At 43.4% G+C, this 20,017-nt stretch overlaps 1 protein-coding gene across 1 annotated transcript in view; it reads right to left on the bottom strand.

Moving 5' to 3' along the window:
* LOC109417637 (inactive hydroxysteroid dehydrogenase-like protein 1) overlaps window positions 1-19,697 on the bottom strand; it is a 59,718-nt gene extending 40,021 nt beyond the window's left edge. The window contains exons 1-4 of the mRNA XM_062850502.1: window positions 19,400-19,697; window positions 19,152-19,344; window positions 18,737-18,970; window positions 4,805-5,025 (exon numbers count right to left, since the gene is read on the bottom strand). Coding sequence (XP_062706486.1) covers window positions 4,805-5,025; window positions 18,737-18,970; window positions 19,152-19,323 — 627 coding nt within the window. The 5' untranslated portion in view covers window positions 19,324-19,344; window positions 19,400-19,697. The remainder of the gene's footprint in view (window positions 1-4,804; window positions 5,026-18,736; window positions 18,971-19,151; window positions 19,345-19,399) is intronic.
* Between the last annotated feature and the right edge of the window lie 320 nt (window positions 19,698-20,017).

The raw sequence follows: 20,017 nt of genomic DNA, 5'->3' as shown, positions 1-20,017 counted from the left end.
ATGTTTGTGTCCCACCACTGTGGGGTAAAAGTTCGAATCTAGTGTTTGTGGAATTTCGCTAACCGTAGCACACTATTTTGACACTTTGGTAATAGAACTACCTAAAACCAAATAATATTTAATGTTGGAACTGGAATACACTTTAAAGTTACATCTGGATTTCACCCAAATCAGGATTAAATTTACTACATACACCAAAAACTAGTAGTTTTCCGTCAAATTCAGATAAAACAACATTTTTTTTTTCAACTTTCATCGAATTTTCTAACTAATTCCATCATTTTTAGAGATAATATGTACATTTTGAAAAATTTTTGGTTTTAGATTTCCAAATCTTTTTTGCAAAAAGTTATACATTCTAAAGCATCTGCATACCTAGTTACGCCCCAAAATAAAAGACACAATTCGATTTTATTACAATTCCAATCCATGCGTTGGAAGGACCATCGCATATAACAATTTTTTGATCAAAAACCAACATTTTGTCATAACGTTTCAAAATATTGATCAATTTTCATAAATTTTGGAGTGAAAAATTCTTTTTCAAAAAGGGTTTTAACAACACCCGAAAAAAATAATTTGAATTGAATTCAAAACTTCAAAAGGAACTTTTGCCCCACTTTACTCTACACCTAGTTTTTCATGAACATTTTTAATATGTTATTCGTGACAATCACTTATGGGCGAGTGGAAAACTGGATTAACATTTAAGAAAAATATATAAAATACAGTGTATATGCATCTGACGTGTTGTCAAACGATGACCGGTGATATGGTGCGCAAAGGAAGAAAGGCAAGAAAAAGCAGTTATTGGGTCACATAGTAATTACATTACCACCTTGGATTATTTTCGTTCGCGGTCAAATCTAAATTAAAAAAAAAATCAACCATTGAAGAGCATTACAATGTTACGTGCATGTATGGTGTTGATGGTTATGGATGAAGGAGGCATTAAAGGATGTTGGAGTCGATTTTTGGATGGAATTTGGTGAGATCTACCTGATTTCCATTATCTATTTTGCCATATATTTTATAGAAAACTGAAATCATTTGACTTTCTGAAATTATCATTTCGAATTTCTCTGATAGAATGACATAATTGTAACAATTTACTATGTTTGTTTTGCATATTGTAACGGTTTGTTTGTCTGTACATTTGGGGAATGGATCATTATACTTTTTCTCGTTTCAGAGAGCGAGTAATGGCGCTTAAGCCTAGGCTTTGAGAAGCCAGGACACATGGAGAAATGGCTGTGCCCCATCCCAGGAGAAGAAACACCAACTATAACTAAGTATATATTAACCTTCTTAGCTACACCACTTCCAACGATTTTATTTTATGTTTGAAAACCACACTGCCATTTTTTGCTGGTATTCATCAAACTTTGCTGATTTTTTGCGTGCTGATTGCATTCAGCAATACACATTACTGAGTTTCTGCAATTATTTTTCAACTTGCTGAACCATCCAGCAGTTCTGACAGTTGATCAGCAACGTTGTGCTGAAATTCAGCAAAAATGTTGCTGAAATCCAGCAATTTCTTTTGCTGATTTTTTGCGTGCTGGAAGCATTTCAAAAATTTTGGTGTGTATATCCCTAAAACGAAACGCTTGGTACGGTCAGAGCCGTAGCGTGCGGTTGGCCAGGTTGGCCCCCGCCAAGGGCGTCAGCCTCAGAGGGGCACTGAAAAGACCTAAGGCTAGAAGAAAACAGGATGCTTTTTGAATGTTATCAGAATTTCATCATGTTTAGTAAATGATATTGATTTATTTCTCCGCATTCTCAAAAATTCAGATTTCTCTATACAGATACTAACTTTAGTTTATTTATAGCATTTACCATGTTGTAACCTGGAAATTTATCTATTTTTTGTGAGAAACTATAAAATGGTAGTCTCCTGATAATTCTTTAAGGAGTACATAAGATAATCTTTCAAAAAATCTTCCAGCGATAGGTTTGTAAAATTTCTTCAATGATTCTTTCAAAATGCCTCCACTTTTTTTTTCCTCCCTTGTTGAGGAAATTAAGCCACTGCGTCCAATAGGCAGTGGCTTAATTTCCCCAATGCCTCCACAGATTCCCTCTAAAATTCTTCATGCTTTTATTCCTCAAAACTAATTTCTCACATTTTTTTTCCTGGGTTTCCTGGGAAAAATATCTTTAAGTACCATTCAACAGATTTTCCCAGTAATTCCTCCATGGATTCCTATAGAAAATATTGCAAAGATTCCTTTAGAAATGCTTCTGAGAATTCCTCCAGAAATTCTTCCAGATATTTCTTTTTTTTAGAAAATCGTCTATAGATTTCTTTAGCATTTTGACCAAAATTTCCTTCAAAAAGTTTTCTATCGATTCCTTTTAAAAGAAGGAAGCTCAAATATCGCTAATTAGCGATTAATAAAACCTTCCATTAATTCCTTCCGAAATTGTTCCACAGAAAACCTTCCATGAATTTCCCCATAAATTCCTCCAGAAAACCATAAATTTGTAATTCCTTCAGAAATTTCTCTAGGTATTTCGTTGGAAAATCTTCATAGATTTTATACAAAATTTCTCCAAAGGATTTTTTGAAAGCCTTACATGGATTCCTTCAGAAATTTCTCAAGGATTTTCTCATAAAACCTTCTAGGGATTTTTTTAGAAAATCCTCAAGAGATTCCTCAAGAATCTTTTGCAGGGTTTCTTTCAAAAATTCTTCAAAGTATTCTTTCAGAAACTCTTCCTGGCGGTTTTCTACAAATCGTGCAGGCATTCCCTCAGACATTTCTGCACGAACTACTCCAGGAATTTCTGCAAGAATTACTGAATGAGTTCTTGCTGAAATTTCTCTCGGATTTTCATTTGAATCAGATATTCCATCAGAATTCCTTCAGAGATTCCAGCAAAAATACATAGGAAATTCTTCAGGAATTCCTCCTGGTATTTATCCACGTCGATGGTTTGTCAAATGATTACTGAAATTATTCTGGGAAATATTTTGATAAAACTTCAGAGGAAACCTTTGGTAAAGTGATTGGAAAATTCTGGTTAAACCAATTGAACAGTTCCGGGTCATTTCGCCGAATGCCGTTTGGCCGAACGCCATTTGGCCGAAAGGGTCATTTGGCCGAATGCCATTTGGCCGAAAGACGACTGATGAACTTAAGTGACCATGACACTGTTCCCCGCATCAGTATAACTCGAACGAACAGCCTATGATTTAAAGAAGGAAAAATCTTTGATAAAATATTGGCAGTTTCAACGCCAACAAAGCCCTGAATGTAAAACTTAGAAAGAATAGCCTATGATTTAAAGAAGGAAATATTTCTGATGATCTAACCACCAATATGACTTTCAAAAACTTCCTCTGAATTATTTTGATCAGAATTCGGCCAAACGGCATTCGGCCAAACGACCTATTCGGCCAGATGGCATTCGGCAAAATGGCGTTCGGACAAACGGCATTCGGCCAAATGACCGGACACCCAATTGAACTAATCGCCGAACATTGGCAAAATAGATCATTTGATTTAATTTGAATTTCATTTGAATTGATCATTTTCCTGAATAAGTGTAGAATTAGCTCTAAGTTAAAATACACATAAATAAAAACAAAAAAAAAATTCCTGAAACCCCCTAAAACTCAATCTAGTGTTTTAAACAAAATTTTATTGAAAAAAAAATCCAGAAAAAAATACTGTGGAATATCATGAAGAAATTTATGGATCATTAATGCAGGGAATCTGAAATGTCATTTCTAATTAATGTGCTGGCCTCAGTGAGATTCTTGAAATGCAAAATGTGTTCGAAGTTGAATTCGTATAAGATAAACACTTTTTTTTAATTTTGGGCGATTCTCATTGGAATTCCTAAAGAAAAACACGAATAAAAAACGCTATAAGAAAATTAAAAATCCAGGTTAATTCGTTTCTAGTAAATACCTAAAGCCAACTTTCAAAAAAACTTAAAAAAATGAATGACTACAAACTTTTGTCAATTAACAATCTTCAATTATCGTGGGGCGCCAATCTGGATGCTTGCCAAGGGTGCCAAGGGTTCACGCTACGGCTCTGGGTACGGTTGTCCTCATTTCTTCCTTTATTCAATTCGAAAAGGTTTGTCAATCATGTTATTCATAAGTGGATAACCTGATTTCCTTATATTTTTGGATTATCTTCAAACCCATTAGTCTGTACAATGGCCATTTTAATATTTGTATCACATCTACGATATGCTGCAAATATTAATGCTGACAAGAAATAATCAGAAGAAATTTTGATATTTCTTAGATGCTTTTCAATACTGTGCTTGCACAGCCAGTAGAATAGAATAGAATAGAATAAATTTTAATATGTTATTCGTCCAATTTTTGAATAGAATCCTTGTAAAAGATGACTTAACTAGATCATTGCAGCGTTGGGTATTGAAAATATATGTCGTTTTTTGCACACTGAAGACTGTAAGGCCGAAATAAACCCTATGTTTAAGGATCAACAGTCGATAGCATTGAAAAGATTACATGTTGCATTAGTTATAAAAGCTAGTAGGTATAAAACTGCTAAGGGGCCTATCATCTTCTCCCCCTGACAGAAAATCATTAGACTACCACATTGCTACTTGATTCCCTCTGACTTAACACCGACCATATTAGCATTGAACTGTGGGCCTATAAACTGGTTGGTTTACATGACAGTTTAACAGCTCTAATGCAAGATTTATGGCCTTTACCCCGCACCACCAACCGGCTGGTCCTTGGTCCAATTGCTCCCAACGACGGCCGACGTCAACGGACGTTCGTTAGTTCTGTTCTCACAGCAGCACCTACCTTGGAAGCCGCATAGGTGGTCATGTAGGGCAACGGTTGCAGCTCGCTTCCCGAGGAAATGTTCACGATCGCTCCCTGACGGCGTTGCTTCATGCCCGGAAGCACTATCCTCGTAAGCATCGTCGCAGCGGCAATGTTGATGTGAATCACATCCCACAGCTTGTCCTCTGGAACGCGGTCCAGGTCGTCCGGGTAATCTAAATTGGTCCCAACGTTGTTCACTGCCGGGTGTGGGAAAGAGAGAAGAAACTATGAGACCTAGGTAAAGTTAGAACATCTGTGTAACAAAACAATACTATGAAATTCTGCAAAAAGCTTTGCATATTTAGTGCTGATTGATTTGATGCAGAGTTGCACAAACTATTGTCATTCACAAGAGTAGGTGCCGAAAATCTGCCGGAGCAAATCTGGAAAAGCGAAACTTGTTGAGACGGAACAGATTGGCAGAAAAACTAAGCCACCTTACGTCATACTTAGCAGCATGTTAGATTGTTCAGGTTTAGAGCACTCAAAGCGGCATGCCGCGTGCCTTGGCGGTATTTTTAGGCTCGTAAGAGCCTATGGCATTGGATGTTAGCGATACCTACGATACGATGGCGATGGGCACTTCGAGAGAGTTGAGTGTTGATTTTATGGCACGGTCTTGGATGGATTTGTTTGCGTCATTCTTCTGGCTGGAGGCAGCCAGCCGGCATCCACGGACGTCGTTCAGCTATTTCTTTGCCGAATGAGTTGGCGCAACTTGGTGGAAGTCATAAAGCTTAAGATGATCATTTGGTGGTAGGAAAAAGCTAATAGCTTTGCTTAATATGTTCCAGATAAGTTTATTATTAGATGATACTGCGAACCTTGTACCATAGTAATGACAAGGGGCAATGTGCAGTGCAAGCGTTATATGCAAGATCCCATGAATTATTTTTTATCGTCATAATGAGCTTCCGTATGAGCTGTGCGGCGAATAAAAAGTATTCAACGAACATGATTTTATGCAAGTGCAAGACATTCGTTCGAATTTTTCCAAAAAGTGTCAGTACTCATTATCGTAGTGATAGTCAGTGCTGAAAAATTCATTTCGTCATATCTAAATTCAATCACCTACAGCTCATTTCAGAAGCTGAACCTGAGAATATGGTATATGAAAAACTTGTGCGGCTAGCCCGGTTCTGCAAGAAAGTCACGGAAAAATCGCAACTTTTTGAATATTCAAGATAAATGTCACGGACTACCTTCGAAAAATCCCAATGATATTCACGGTGAATATCATTTGGCATTTTTCAAAGGTAGTCCGTGACATTTACCATGAATATTCGAAAAATAGCGGTTTTTCCGTGACTTTCTCGCAGAACTAGTCTAGCTGCACATGTTTTCCATATACCATATTCTCAGGTTCAGCTTCTAAAATGAGCTGTAGGTGGTTGAATTTAGATATGACGTATTGAAATTTTCAGCACTGGTGATAGTAAAATATTATTTTTTATCAATTTGGCATAAAGCCTGATCATCAGCTTGAGTTCTATAAGCAGTTCCTTAGTTGACCGTTTTGTATACATAACATTGTGTCGCAGGCACGAGAATGCTCTTTTATCAAAGAAGACAAGGAAATTCTTTTTAAAATTCATTGGGACCAGGAATTTATTACAAGTTTTATTTTTATGTTAAATGTGCTATTTTAACTTGTAAATATTCCCCTAGTATTAATGCACATTTATAGGGCTCTGGCAGAATAGAGGCCCGCAATCCTATTTCGATTGCCTACATTCAGGCCATTTCGGGCCGTAATTAAGTACTAGAGATGTAAACCTTTCCCTGGCACAGACTTCAAGTTATAGAACTCTAGTGATGAAACCCGAATCGCAATGCCCCCTTAGGATTAAAATTTCTAGACAAAACTCAAGCTATGAAAGCAAAGAATGCTGCGAACAAAAAGCAACCTGCCAGAGAAAATACGATTACAGGATTGACTGATGGACCAACAACATTTATGAAACCTCGTCATCCTGTCATTGGAAACTGTTATCCAATAGGGTAACATGGCAAAATATCTGTTTCTGTGTTGTTTTGTCCAAGTGTGATGTCCTAATTTATTATGCATTTGTAGTGTTCCGCTATAGATATTTCTAATATGAATTTGTAGTGCTCCATTATTTTTGTGTTAAATTTCGGTTCAGAAATTATTGTATTTCATTTGCATTTGCATTTCTGCATTAACTCATCCAAGCGCACAATCCTGTAGGGATATACCAGAGATATTTTAAGCTAAAAATTATAATCTGTGATATGTGGAAAAAATGCATATTTTTATACAGAGATATAACATGTATCTGGTAAGGACTGGCTTTCCAAAATAAAGTTTTTTTTACTGATAAGGGCTGTTTGCATTTCAGAAGGAATTTCTTAGCCTATCTTGATGAATGGGAAATTCCTTGCCTGAATCGCTCAAGAAACTGTTCGCAGTACGCAGTTGCGAAGAAATGATAACTCAAATGGCAGTCACCGTAGAAAGTTTGTGTCAGGAATTACTCAAGAAGTTTCTTGAGCGATTCCTTCCGAACACGAAACTGGGCTATACATTCAAACATGAGAATCCTTCAGGGATCATGGAGAATCAAAGTAGTTGTACCAAATCCACTAACTTGAATGAAGCATCCTTTTTAAAGCAAGGCATGCTTCAATCATTAGGTGTCTCGAAAAATACTTCCTGAAGGAATTGCTGAAGATATCCCCGCAAAAACTTTCAAACTATAACTGGAGAAAACCCTGATGAATTTTTCGGGCCGCATTTCTGGAGAGGATTCACTAGACAAATCCTTGAAAAAAATCTTAAAAAAGATTCCTGGAAGAATCATTGAATGAGTCCAGAAAGACATGTTTATAGCATTCCTATGTGATTTCTGGAAGAACCCCTGGAGGAGTTCCTGGAAGTATCACTGTAGGAATTTATTATATTCCTTGGAGGAATTCCTAGAGAAATACCTAAAAAAAACTTGGAGCAATTACTGGACGAAATTGTGGAGCAATTCCTGGACGAATTCCTATAGGAATTCCTGGAGCAATTCCTGGAAGAATCCGTTGGGATTCCCTGGAAAACCCTCTGGATAAGTTCCTAGAAGAATTCCGGGAGGAATATCTGGAAGAATCCCTGGAGGAATTCTTAGAAGAATTCCTGGGAGAAATTATGAAAGAATTCTTGGAGGAATCTCTGGATGAATTCTTCGGGATATCTCTGAAGGAATTCCTGGAGAAATCTCTGAAGGAATTCCTAAAGAAATCGGTGAAGAAGGAATTTCTGGGGAAATCCCTGGAGGAGTTTCTGGAAGAATCCCTGGAGGAATTCCTGGAAGAATCCCTGGTAGAATTCCTGGAGAAATTCTGGGACAAATCCCTGTGAGAATACCTGAAGGAAGCCCTTGTGCAATTCCTGAGGGAATCTCTGAAGAATTCCGTGAAGGTATCCCTGGAGAAATTCCTGAAGTTATCGCTGGAGCAATTACTGAAAGAATCTCTGAAGGAATTCCTGAAGTAATCTCTGAAGGAGCTTTCTGAAGGAAGCTCTGGAGAAATTTCGGAAGGTATCCGTGGATGAATTCCTATAGGAATTTCTGGAGGAATACCTGAAGGAATCCCTTGAGGAATTCCTGAAGAAATCCTCGGAGATATTCATGAAGGAATCCCTGAAGGAATTCCTAAAACAATTCCTGAAGGAATTCCTAAAACAATTCCTGAAGGAATTCCTAAATGAATCACTGGAGGAATTCTCAGGAGAATCTCTGGAGGAATTATCGAAGAAATCCCTGGAGAAATTGCTGAAAGAATTACTAGTGGAATTCCTGATGGAATCCCTGGAAGAATTCCGGAAGGAATCTCTTGAAGAATTCCTGAAGGAAACCTTGGAGGAATTCCGAAATGAATCCCTGGAAGAATTCCTAAAAGATTCTTTGGAGGAATTTCTAAAACAATCCCTGAAGGAATTCTTAAAACAATCCCTGGAGGAATTCCTACTAATTTCGGAAACAATCTTTGGAAGAATTCCAGAAGGAATTCCTGGAGGGATTCCGGAAGGAATCCGGAAGGAGTTCCGGAAGGAATCCCTGGAGGAATTCCGGAAGGAATCCCTGGAGGAATTCCGGAAGGAATCCCTGGAGGAATTCCGGAAGGAATCCCTGGAGGAATTCCGGAAGGAATCCCTGGAGGAATTCCGGAAGGAATCCCTGGAGGAATTCCGGAAGGAATCCCTGGAGGAATTCCGGAAGGAATCCCTGGAGGAATTCCGGAAGGAATCCCTGGAGGAATTCCGGAAGGAATCCCTGGAGGAATTCCGGAAGGAATCCCTGGAGGAATTCCGGAAGGAATCCCTGGAGGAATTCCGGAAGGAATCCCTGGAGGAATTCCGGAAGGAATCCCTGGAGGAATTCCGGAAGGAATCCCTGGAGGAATTCCGGAAGGAATCCCTGGAGGAATTCCGGAAGGAATCCCTGGAGGAATTCCGGAAGGAATCCCCGGAGGAATTCCGGAAGGAATCCCCGGAGGAATTCTGGAAGGAATCCCTGGAGGAATTCCGGAAGGAATCCCCGGAGGAATTCCGGAAGGAATCCCCGGAGGAATTCCGGAAGGAATCCCCGGAGGAATTCCGGAAGGAATCCCCGGAGGAATTCCGGAAGGAATCCCCGGAGGAATTCCGGAAGGAATCCCCGGAGGAATTCCGGAAGGAATCCCCGGAGGAATTCCGGAAGGAATCCCCGGAGGAATTCCGGAAGGAATCCCCGGAGGAATTCCGGAAGGAATCCCCGGAGGAATTCCGGAAGGAATCCCCGGAGGAATTCCGGAAGGAATCCCCGGAGGAATTCCGGAAGGAATCCCCGGAGGAATTCCGGAAGGAATCCCCGGAGGAATTCCGGAAGGAATCCCCGGAGGAATTCCGGAAGGAATCCCCGGAGGAATTCCGGAAGGAATCCCCGGAGGAATTCCGGAAGGAATCCCCGGAGGAATTCCGGAAGGAATCCCCGGAGGAATTCCGGAAGGAATCCCCGGAGGAATTCCGGAAGGAATCCCCGGAGGAATTCCGGAAGGAATCCCCGGAGGAATTCCGGAAGGAATCCCCGGAGGAATTCCGGAAGGAATCCCCGGAGGAATTCCGGAAGGAATCCCCGGAGGAATTCCGGAAGGAATCCCCGAAGGAATTCCGGAAGGAATCCCCGGAGGAATTCCGGAAGGAATCCCCGGAGGAATTCCGGAAGGAATCCCCGGAGGAATTCCGGAAGGAATCCCCGGAGGAATTCCGGAAGGAATCCCCGGAGGAATTCCGGAAGGAATCCCCGGAGGAATTCCGGAAGGAATCCCCGGAGGAATTCCGGAAGGAATCCCCGGAGGAATTCCGGAAGGAATCCCCGGAGGAATTCCGGAAGGAATCCCCGGAGGAATTCCGGAAGGAATCCCCGGAGGAATTCCGGAAGGAATCCCCGGAGGAATTCCGGAAGGAATCCCCGGAGGAATTCCGGAAGGAATCCCCGGAGGAATTCCGGAAGGAATCCCCGGAGGAATTCCGGAAGGAATCCCCGGAGGAATTCCGGAAGGAATCCCCGAAGGAATTCCGGAAGGAATCCCCGGAGGAATTCCGGAAGGAATCCCCGGAGGAATTCCGGAAGGAATCCCCGGAGGAATTCCGGAAGGAATCCCCGGAGGAATTCCGGAAGGAATCCCCGGAGGAATTCCGGAAGGAATCCCCGGAGGAATTCCGGAAGGAATCCCCGGAGGAATTCCGGAAGGAATCCCCGGAGGAATTCCGGAAGGAATCCCCGGAGGAATTCCGGAAGGAATCCCCGGAGGAATTCCGGAAGGAATCCCCGGAGGAATTCCGGAAGGAATCCCCGGAGGAATTCCGGAAGGAATCCCCGGAGGAATTCCGGAAGGAATCCCCGGAGGAATTCCGGAAGGAATCCCCGGAGGAATTCCGGAAGGAATCCCCGGAGGAATTCCGGAAGGAATCCCCGGAGGAATTCCGGAAGGAATCCCCGGAGGAATTCCGGAAGGAATCCCCGGAGGAATTCCGGAAGGAATCCCCGGAGGAATTCCGGAAGGAATCCCCGGAGGAATTCCGGAAGGAATCCCCGGAGGAATTCCGGAAGGAATCCCCGGAGGAATTCCGGAAGGAATCCCCGGAGGAATTCCGGAAGGAATCCCCGGAGGAATTCCGGAAGGAATCCCCGGAGGAATTCCGGAAGGAATCCCCGGAGGAATTCCGGAAGGAATCCCCGGAGGAATTCCGGAAGGAATCCCCGGAGGAATTCCGGAAGGAATCCCCGGAGGAATTCCGGAAGGAATCCCCGGAGGAATTCCGGAAGGAATCCCCGGAGGAATTCCGGAAGGAATCCCCGGAGGAATTCCGGAAGGAATCCCCGGAGGAATTCCGGAAGGAATCCCCGGAGGAATTCCGGAAGGAATCCCCGGAGGAATTCCGGAAGGAATCCCCGGAGGAATTCCGGAAGGAATCCCCGGAGGAATTCCGGAAGGAATCCCCGGAGGAATTCCGGAAGGAATCCCCGGAGGAATTCCGGAAGGAATCCCCGGAGGAATTCCGGAAGGAATCCCCGGAGGAATTCCGGAAGGAATCCCCGGAGGAATTCCGGAAGGAATCCCCGGAGGAATTCCGGAAGGAATCCCCGGAGGAATTCCGGAAGGAATCCCCGGAGGAATTCCGGAAGGAATCCCCGGAGGAATTCCGGAAGGAATCCCCGGAGGAATTCCGGAAGGAATCCCCGGAGGAATTCCGGAAGGAATCCCCGGAGGAATTCCGGAAGGAATCCCCGGAGGAATTCCGGAAGGAATCCCCGGAGGAATTCCGGAAGGAATCCCCGGAGGAATTCCGGAAGGAATCCCCGGAGGAATTCCGGAAGGAATCCCCGGAGGAATTCCGGAAGGAATCCCCGGAGGAATTCCGGAAGGAATCCCCGGAGGAATTCCGGAAGGAATCCCCGGAGGAATTCCGGAAGGAATCCCCGGAGGAATTCCGGAAGGAATCCCCGGAGGAATTCCGGAAGGAATCCCCGGAGGAATTCCGGAAAGAATCCCCGGAGGAATTCCGGAAGGAATCCCCGGAGGAATTCCGGAAGGAATCCCCGGAGGAATTCCGGAAAGAATCCCCGGAGGAATTCCGGAAGGAATCCCCGGAGGAATTCCGGAAGGAATCCCCGGAAGAATTCCGGAAGGAATCCCCGGAGGAATTCCGGAAGGAATCCCCGGAGGAATTCCGGAAGGAATCCCCGGAGGAATTCCGGAAGGAATCCCCGGAGGAATTCCGGAAGGAATCCCCGGAGGAATTCCGGAAGGAATCCCCGGAGGAATTCCGGAAGGAATCCCCGGAGGAATTCCGGAAGGAATCCCCGGAGGAATTCCGGAAGGAATCCCCGGAGGAATTCCGGAAGGAATCCCCGGAGGAATTCCGGAAGGAATCCCCGGAGGAATTCCGGAAGGAATCCCCGGAGGAATTCCGGAAGGAATCCCCGGAGGAATTCCGGAAGGAATCCCCGGAGGAATTCCGGAAGGAATCCCCGGAGGAATTCCGGAAGGAATCCCCGGAGGAATTCCGGAAGGAATCCCCGGAGGAATTCCGGAAGGAATCCCCGGAGGAATTCCGGAAGGAATCCCCGGAGGAATTCCGGAAGGAATCCCCGGAGGAATTCCGGAAGGAATCCCCGGAGGAATTCCGGAAGGAATCCCCGGAGGAATTCCGGAAGGAATCCCCGGAGGAATTCCGGAAGGAATCCCCGGAGGAATTCCGGAAGGAATCCCCGGAGGAATTCCGGAAGGAATCCCCGGAGGAATTCCGGAAGGAATCCCCGGAGGAATTCCGGAAGGAATCCCCGGAGGAATTCCGGAAGGAATCCCCGGAGGAATTCCGGAAGGAATCCCCGGAGGAATTCCGGAAGGAATCCCCGGAGGAATTCCGGAAGGAATCCCCGGAGGAATTCCGGAAGGAATCCCCGGAGGAATTCCGGAAGGAATCCCCGGAGGAATTCCGGAAGGAATCCCCGGAGGAATTCCGGAAGGAATCCCCGGAGGAATTCCGGAAGGAATCCCCGGAGGAATTCCGGAAGGAATCCCCGGAGGAATTCCGGAAGGAATCCCCGGAGGAATTCCGGAAGGAATCCCCGGAGGAATTCCGGAAGGAATCCCCGGAGGAATTCCGGAAGGAATCCCCGGAGGAATTCCGGAAGGAATCCCCGGAGGAATTCCGGAAGCAATCCCCGGAGGAATTCCGGAAGGAATCCCCGGAGGAATTCCGGAAGGAATCCCCGGAGGAATTCCGGAAGGAATCCCCGGAGGAATTCCGGAAGGAATCCCCGGAGGAATTCCGGAAGGAATCCCCGGAGGAATTCCGGAAGGAATCCTCGGAGGAATTCCGGAAGGAATCCCCGGAGGAATTCCGGAAGGAATCCCCGGAGGAATTCCGGAAGGAATCCCCGGAGGAATTCCGGAAGGAATCCCCGGAGGAATTCCGGAAGGAATCCCCGGAGGAATTCCGGAAGGAATCCCCGGAGGAATTCCGGAAGGAATCCCCGGAGGAATTCCGGAAGGAATCCCCGGAGGAATTCCGGAAGGAATCCCCGGAGGAATTCCGGAAGGAATCCCCGGAGGAATTCCGGAAGGAATCCCCGGAGGAATTCCGGAAGGAATCCCCGGAGGAATTCCGGAAGGAATCCCCGGAGGAATTCCGGAAGGAATCCCCGGAGGAATTCCGGAAGGAATCCCCGGAGGAATTCCGGAAGGAATCCCCGGAGGAATTCCGGAAGGAATCCCCGGAGGAATTCCGGAAGGAATCCCCGGTGGAATTCCGGAAGGAATCCCCGGAGGAATTCCGGAAGGAATCCCCGGAGGAATTCCGGAAGGAATCCCCGGAGGAATTCCGGAAGGAATCCCCGGAGGAATTCCGGAAGGAATCCCCGGAGGAATTCCGGAAGGAATCCCCGGAGGAATTCCGGAAGGAATCCCTGGAGGGATTCCGGAAGGAATCCCTGGAGGGATTCCGGAAGGAATCCCTGGAGGGATTCCGGAAGGAATCCCTGGAGGGATTCCGGAAGGAATCCCTGGAGGGATTCCGGAAGGAATCCCTGGAGGGATTCCGGAAGGAATCCCTGGAGGGATTCCGGAAGGAATCCCTGGAGGGATTCCGGAAGGAATCCCTGGAGGGATTCCGGAAGGAATCCCTGGAGGGATTCCGGAAGGAATCCCTGGAGGAATTCCGGAAGGAACCCCTGGAGGAATTCCGGAAGGAACCCCTGGAGGAATTCCGGAAGGAATCCCTGGAGGAATTCCGGAAGGAATCCCTGGAGGAATTCCGGAAGGAATCCCTGGAGGAATTCTGGAAGGAATCCCTGGAGGAATTCCGGAAGGAATCCCTGGAGGAATTCCGGAAGGAATCCCTGGAGTAATACCTCAAGGAATCTCCTGAGGAATTCCTGAAGGTATCTCTGGAAGAATTCCTGAAGGAATCCCAGAAGAATTCCTGAAGGTATCTCTGGAAGAATTCCTGAAGGAATCCCAGAAGAATTCCTGAAGAATTTCCAGTAGACATTCCTAAAGCAATCCCTAGAAGAACTCCTGAAAGAATCCCAGATAGAAGTCTTGAAACAATCCCTGGAGGAATACACAATTCAATTCCGGAAGAAGCTACTGGAGGAATTTCTAAAGGAATCCGTGGAGAAACATCTAAAGGGATCCCAGTACAAATTCCTGTAGAGATCTCTGGAAGAATTCTTGAAGAAATCCCTGGAAGAATTCCTGAAGGACTCCCTGGAGGAATTCCTGAAGGAATCCCTGGTGGATTTTCTGAATGAATCCTCGGAGAAATTTCTGAAGAAATCCTTGAAGGAATTTCTGAATGAATCCCTGGAGGAATTCCTGAAGGAATCCCTGGATCAGTTCCTGAAGGAATACCCGGAAGAATTCATGACGGAATCCCTGGAGGAATTTCTGAAGGAATCCCAGGAGGTAACGCCTCCGTAACGCCCCTAAGACCCGCAAAAAATGCTCTGAAACGTCCTAAAATGCCTTGAAAATCCCCCGTAAGCCCCCTCGGACCCCATGTAACGCACCTGATAGGCTCCAAACCCCAAGAAAACTCCTCCGTTACGCTTTCGTAACGCTTCTTAATTCCGCAAAAAATGCTCTGAAACGTCCTGAAATACCTTCAAAATCCCCTTAAACCCCCTCGGACCCTATGTAACGCACCTGAGAGGCTCCGAACCCCACGAAAACTCCTCGTAACGCTTTAGTAACGCCATTGCATCCCGCCAAAAACTCTCTAGAACGTCTTGAAATACCTCCACAATCCCCCTTAAACTCCCTCGGTCCCCATGTAACGCACCTGAGAAGCTCCGAACACCCCGAAAAATCCTCCGTAACGCTTCCGTAATGCCTCTGAATCACGCCGAAAATGGTCTGAAACTTCCTGAAATGCTTCAAAAAATCCTCCTGAACCAAAACTCCTATAAACGCAACCGTAACGTCTCTGAAACCAGCCTAAATTTCTCTGAGACTACCTGAAATGACTCCGAAATCCCCTTAAGACCCACTCGGACCCCATGTAACGCACATGAGACCTTCGGAAACACCCAAAAACGAAACTGTTACCTTCCTTTGCTTTCCTCTGTAAACACCCCTTGGCCGCCGTTGCAAAAGTTCCCGTTATTATTAAATATTCTTATGCACAATATTGGTTCTGAGTAGCTATCCCTCTTTTTATGCAGGGCATAAAAAATGGTGCATGCAGGGCATAAAAGTACATAAAACGAACATGCATAAAAAGAGGTTTTAGTGTACTATTAGATTCCCCAGGAATAAATCCCTGGAGGAAATCCTGAAGGAACCCCTGAAGGAATCCATGAAGTGAAAGGTTATTCAGTTGACTCTTTTGCACGTTTAAGAAGGAAAAATGCAGAGGATGCAAAGCAAACTTGTGGAAATTATTAATCAACGAGTATACGTCTTATGCTAATAAAGAACAGATTGTGGTCCATTAGCATACATTTCACTGAATGGAGGAGGATCACCTTGACAAATTCTTAGCTATATGAAAACCAAATACAGACCTGGTTAGCATGGCATTTGGTATAGGAGTGTCCTTGATGTTCTATAGCGTGGAATATGTGCGACTATATGCTCAATGCTCATATGTATCTGAAAATTTGAAGTTTTTTGATTTTGAATATGTTGGCCAAGGAAGTTTTATTGTACACGCAGAAAAATGGCGCTTGTTCAAAACAATAAAACGCATGGTTGATTTTCAAACTGAGAATTTACTTATTCCAAAGTTATATTTAATTGTTTTTATTTAGAGTTTATCGATAAAAACAACCGATTACCATCATTTCATATAATGTTAAAAATTTCATTTGTTTCAACAAAATAAAAATTATAAACATGGTCCGAAAGCACTCACACATCTATAAAATGCTTGCCCCAACATCGCCACAACGAAGAAGGTGCAGCAAATCCATCACGCCAACTTCCAAGTGCAGCTTTGGCCGTGATGGATAACGCGCAGGTACTCACGACAGCATCCACAAAAAGTTGATCGGATTCGACTTTTTTTTACTTTTTTTTAGCCGTTCTCCTTCCTATCCGCTTACCGACGGTCTAAAAATAGATTTCCGAGCTGCCGCAGCTGCTGCCGTCACCAACACAATAACATTCCGGGTTTGTTAGTGGCAAAAGTGCAGTCGTTTGAATCAATATATTATTTCATGTTTAAAATACCAAATCTCTGTTTGTTTTAAAAAACTGTCAAAAATTTCGACAAATGAAAATATTTGTATTATCAAAAAATAGGACAGTTCAGTTTAAACTAGAAATTAGTTTGTCGCTATAGTAAACTGAAAAATCGGTTGATTTGAACTAGAATTTAATTGTGTTTACAATTTATTTTTCTGCGTGTAAAGAACGTTTGACATGCTCTCTTAAATAATGTGAAACATCTATGCTTAGGCATAGCATTCTGCAAATAGATTTTAGAAAAATTTAGAAAAATACTTTCTGTTCAAAATATTTAAGTTAAATTTCGATATTCTTCAATAAAGATTAGGCAATTCCAGAACCCGCACAGTTTGTTTATACCATCAGAATATTTAAGTATATGCGGCCAATAAAACCTATTAAGAGTTACAAATAATGGTCGTTCATAAAACACGTACACCAAGCCTTGATCTCTTTCCATTTGTCTAAAGAGTGGTACGGTCAAAATTTGGTCATACAATTTTTTTCATAACGTCAGACTGCGTACACTAAAACAGCTGATTTTTGGACCAGTAATGGTACATTATGTGTAGCTTATTCCATAAAATTTCCATCAACATCCATTAAGTATTGGTTGATATATAGATAAATTTTGTACAAAGGCGCTCCATAGTAAATCTTTGACAATTTAAGATCAGTAGAGCACACTTTTGATTCTAAAACTACTTATACTGCTCCGATTCATGTGAAAATTTTACAGTATAATACTATTATACAAATATGATCTAAGTAAAATTTTGAGTCATTATGTATCAATACTTTCAAAGTTGTGGTAGTTTGAATATGAAAAAAACTGACAGGGTGCCACTTAAACAAATATGTATAACTTTGAAACGGCAAAATCAAATTGAATGAAATTTTGACACAACATTTGGACATGCATTCTTTATATACAGAAAAAAAATCATTGAATTCGGTTCAGTATTTCTGGCTCTATAAATAAAACAGTAAAAATGTGTTCTTATTTTTGAAGCCTCTTTGTACAAAATTTTAAAATTGCAGATCTCAGGATTCAACAATATCTCCGCAAAAACTAATCCGATTTTGTGGAAAATTTTATGGCATTAGCTACATATAATGCATCATTACTGGTCCAAAAATCAGCTATTTTGGTGTACGCAGTCCAAAGTTATGAAAAAAATTGTTTGACCAAATTTTGACCGTACCACCCTTTATACACAATTTTGAAAAACAAAAATGTATAGATTGTGAACTTTATTTAGACCCGATTTTTTTTTCAAAAATTAATAAACAGTTGCTATATATTTGCTGTATTTTTAACTATGTAATAAACCGAATCAGTACAGAAGCATTCACACAGAATAGTGTTTAATACAATATTAATTGCAAATTCACCAAGTTTTATAATCATTGGGTCAGATTCATCAAGAATTACTGGAATTGGAAAACTTTAGATTGCAACAGATAATTCAAGTTTTGCTGCATTAAAATTCAACTATTTAGTTGCTGTTCCACTCACCGACTTCTAACAATGAACCATACGAAGTAAGAACTTGCTATTCCTCAAGATGTGCAGCTGAATCGCAAATATACTACTGCGCGTGTTTACTTTTTTACACATTAGAATTTCAAATGAAACCAGTCCAGACTGCAAATACGTCACGACTCAGTATACTATCTATGTTTCTTTTTAGCATTACATCCCTACTGGAATGGAGCATTCTCCACTGATTAGTGCTTCAACTGTTATTCAATAAGGGATTTCATTTCGAATATTGCTTTTTATATTCTAAGATCACGTGGCAGTAAATCGTGTATGCCTTATGCAATTAAAAAAAAAGTAATCTGAAAAGTTTTTTTGTCATATTTGGTACATGAAGCCGTCGCACTATGATTTTGTTTTACAGTCGCAGACGCTACCCTTTGTTTACGAGAGATTCTAGAATCACAACAGTCCTAATTACCGATGTTTTATTAATATTTTCTTCTGCGCACGAAGTTTAGGGTTCACGTGGAGATCATTGTTTATGTATGCAGCGAATTCCTTTCAAAATTTTCATCGAACAAATAGAATCTCACCCCTGTGGTCGAAACCGGTTCAGCCACATCTTCGTATCTAATCAAGACCGTGTTTTGCACACATAACACCCCTCTAGATCCGCTCATCCCGTACCGCACACTCACCCAAAATCCCCACCGGGATGCCGTCCAGCTCGCGACGAAGTTTGTCGTAGATTGGACGGCCTTGACTGAAGTCGGCCGCTATCCACTTGGTTTTGACCTGGTGCTTCTGCTCGATCTCGTTCGCTACGGCCATTAGCTTTTCAACAGTCCGTGAGATGAGAACGATGTTGACTCCTCGGGCTGCCAGCTGGATGGCATACTGCCGGCCGATACCATCGGTGCTACCGGTAATTACTGACGGCGCGGCGGGTGTTAGTCGTCGTAGCATACGGTATTATTGGTTAGACATACATATGGACGATAAGTAGAAGAAACAACACGATAGAGAGATAATTAATGGAAGTGCGCGGGAAATGCAGGCCAATCGTTTCGGTTGACCAAAGGACACTTCCTCGAATCAACCGAGCGCGCTTACCGGCCCATTTCCCGAACCGTTCCACGAGGCTTTTGTTCTCCGCCGGGACAAAGTACGGAGTCAGCACGGCGATCACTATCTGCACCAGCGATTTCAGATTCTCGTACAACCAACAGCTGAGCGCCCACAGGCCTATCAGAGCTGGAACCGCAAGGGTCCAGAGGGGCAGCATTCTTCGCAAACCACTTTTTCACCGGAATTATCTGCACTTGGAGCCGCGAGGCTTCTGAGCAGCCACAGCTGCAACAATCTAACCAAGCACTTCTAATATGCCACTCGTCGAATACCAACACTTCTACTAAGCGCGGAGTCAATGTCAGCGAGTTGTTTGCTGGTTTGGCCGCCCTCCCTCATATATGAACCCCGCACTTCCAGACCTGCCCCACGAAAGAACGAAAAATCTATATGCCCGGCCGAGGCACGCGCACACGCGACCTGCTGAGGCTGCTGCTGCTGCACTGAAACTTGAACTCTGCTCTATCAGGCGCGCACGTTACAATCGAACGATGTTACTTCGGCGAGACGCGGTGAAATACTAAGCTCGGAAGCCAGCCCGTTGCGCGTTGCTACTATTGAGAGAATGAGATGTTAAAGGGTTTGCATCAATGGACCATAGGCGTCAGCAGGCCGTGAATAGTTATTTATGTAATGAGTTGCAAAAAGTAGATTTTTTCAGCACGAGTCGTACATTTATCTAACGAGGCTTGCCGAGTTTGATAAATACGAAGAGTGCTGAGAAAATCGAGTTTTGCAACGAGTTCTATACAAAATTTTATGCAATGATTTTTTCATAATGCAACCCATTTGGGTTGTATAATTTTCATAATGCAACTCAAATGAGTTGTATTATGAACATTATACAACTA

This window comes from Aedes albopictus, chromosome 2 (genome assembly GCF_035046485.1).
Source record: "Aedes albopictus strain Foshan chromosome 2, AalbF5, whole genome shotgun sequence".
Lineage (NCBI taxonomy): Eukaryota > Metazoa > Arthropoda > Insecta > Diptera > Culicidae > Aedes > Aedes albopictus.
This window is presented reverse-complemented; position numbering and strand designations above follow the sequence as displayed.